This window comes from Dinoponera quadriceps, unplaced genomic scaffold, assembly GCF_001313825.1.
Source record: "Dinoponera quadriceps isolate SergipeBrazil2010 unplaced genomic scaffold, ASM131382v1 scaffold8437, whole genome shotgun sequence".
Lineage (NCBI taxonomy): Eukaryota > Metazoa > Arthropoda > Insecta > Hymenoptera > Formicidae > Dinoponera > Dinoponera quadriceps.
The window spans coordinates 1-1,696 of NW_014562252.1; the positions used below are offsets into that span (position 1 = coordinate 1).

The 1,696-nt window shown below is 34.8% G+C and overlaps 1 protein-coding gene across 1 annotated transcript; it reads right to left on the reverse strand.

The window, feature by feature from the left end:
* Positions 1–52: 52 nt before the first annotated feature.
* LOC106751085 (N-acetyltransferase 10-like) lies at positions 53–1,668 on the reverse strand (the record flags this gene model as incomplete). Its single annotated transcript, XM_014631862.1, has 5 exons — positions 1,447–1,668; positions 1,092–1,373; positions 873–954; positions 669–785; positions 53–249 (listed from the first exon to the last, which is right to left on the reverse strand). Coding segments are annotated over exons 1-5 (722 nt in total), but the record flags the coding sequence as incomplete, so codon positions are not given.
* Positions 1,669–1,696: the final 28 nt, after the last annotated feature.

A 1,696-nucleotide genomic window follows, 5' to 3' on the forward strand; every position in this document is an offset into this window, starting at 1 on the left:
CGGAGCGATGTAACTTTCATGTTAGGCGTATATTTATGTGTATGTTAAATACTATGTAATAAAAAAACATACTCTGTGATAATCTGGATGCGTGGCAATACGAACAATGCGCGCACCAGCTAATACTGGGAAATCTTCATCTTGATATTGCTGCGCAATTGTCCATGGTATCAAATCGCCGGATGCTCTGCGACCTCGCGAGAGACCTTCACTCACGCTACTTTTACTGACTTCACCTTCTAAGCAAATCTGAAATGTAAATATATATTGCAAATCAAATTTTTGTACAGTAATAAATTGTATAAGTACAGTATGTGAGCTACTCGTGAATAATTCGAAATGTATTCGTTTAAAAGTATGCTCAGATATATGTATATTCTAAGAACTATTATTGTACTCACTTGAAGAACGACTAGTATTTCCGGTAAAGTCTTTTTATTAGTATCCACAGGCCCTAAAAGACAAAATAGATGATGCGCAGGTGCGTCAGACATCATTTGCAAGTCGTTAGGTGTGTTCNTGTAACAATATATATTGCAAATCTAACTTTTGTACAGTAATAAATTGTATAAGTACAGTATGAGAGCTACTCGTGAATAATTCGAAATGTATTCGTTTAAAAGTATGCTCAAATATATGTATATTCTAAGAACTATTACTGTACTCACTTGAAGAACAGCTAGTATTTCCGGTAAAGTCTTTTTATTAGTATCCACAGGCCCTAAAAGACAGAATAGATGATGCGCAGGTGCGTCAGACATCATTTGCAAGTCGTTAGGTGTGTTCTAAAATAGGTAAAAATGAATGATCAGTAAAATATTAACAAGATATTTTATGAAAATGTTTTCGTCTTGAAGAAAAACAGCGCTTACTTTATAATGTGATGCAACATACAGAGAAACCAGTCTCTGTAAGAACAATTCGGAGGCTTTGTGGTAGGAGAACAATGTATCCCTAAAAAATATTCTTTTAGTAGAATCTTAGATAATAATTTCAAATGCTCCACTCTCTGTGTGTTAATTTTCTCAATTGTAAATGGGAAGTAATTGCGAGATACATTTTACGATTTTATATATATATATATAAAATACCTGTTTATGTAATACAACTGACACATGTCAGGGGGAGGACATCCGGATAAAATAGGTGCTTGTATCGTAGCGTTCAAACAAAGCAAATCGCACAGCCACTGTTCCACGGCATCGCCAGGTTTATAACGAATTGATTCGTCAAGAGTAAGTTCGTGCAATTGCCTCCCAATAAAAGTCTTCTCATTTTGTTCCTCATTCTTCCCGTGACTGTTTGAACCGACAGTCTGTGTCCTTAATTGCTGAAGCAGTTTGAGCGACAAAGACCGGCCCGTGCCTTCATATCTACCAAAAGATCAAAGTGAATATGGAATATCTTAATTATCAAAAAATTTTTTCTGTAGAAGAAACACCTTACCCATTTATAGTCGACGCAAGAAATATCAGATAAGGTCCAAGCATAGCTTTGACATATGGTAAAGGAATTGCTGCTGCTTCGTCGATCACAAGTAATTCTGCTTGATTCAATTTATGTGTATCCGTCGGATGGATATACTATACCAAAAGCAAGATTGATGCATCATTAATTTATAATGCAATTTAAAGTAACAAGTACAGAGATCTTTTGTGTAGATATATGATTAAGATAATTCATTATGCATTTTATA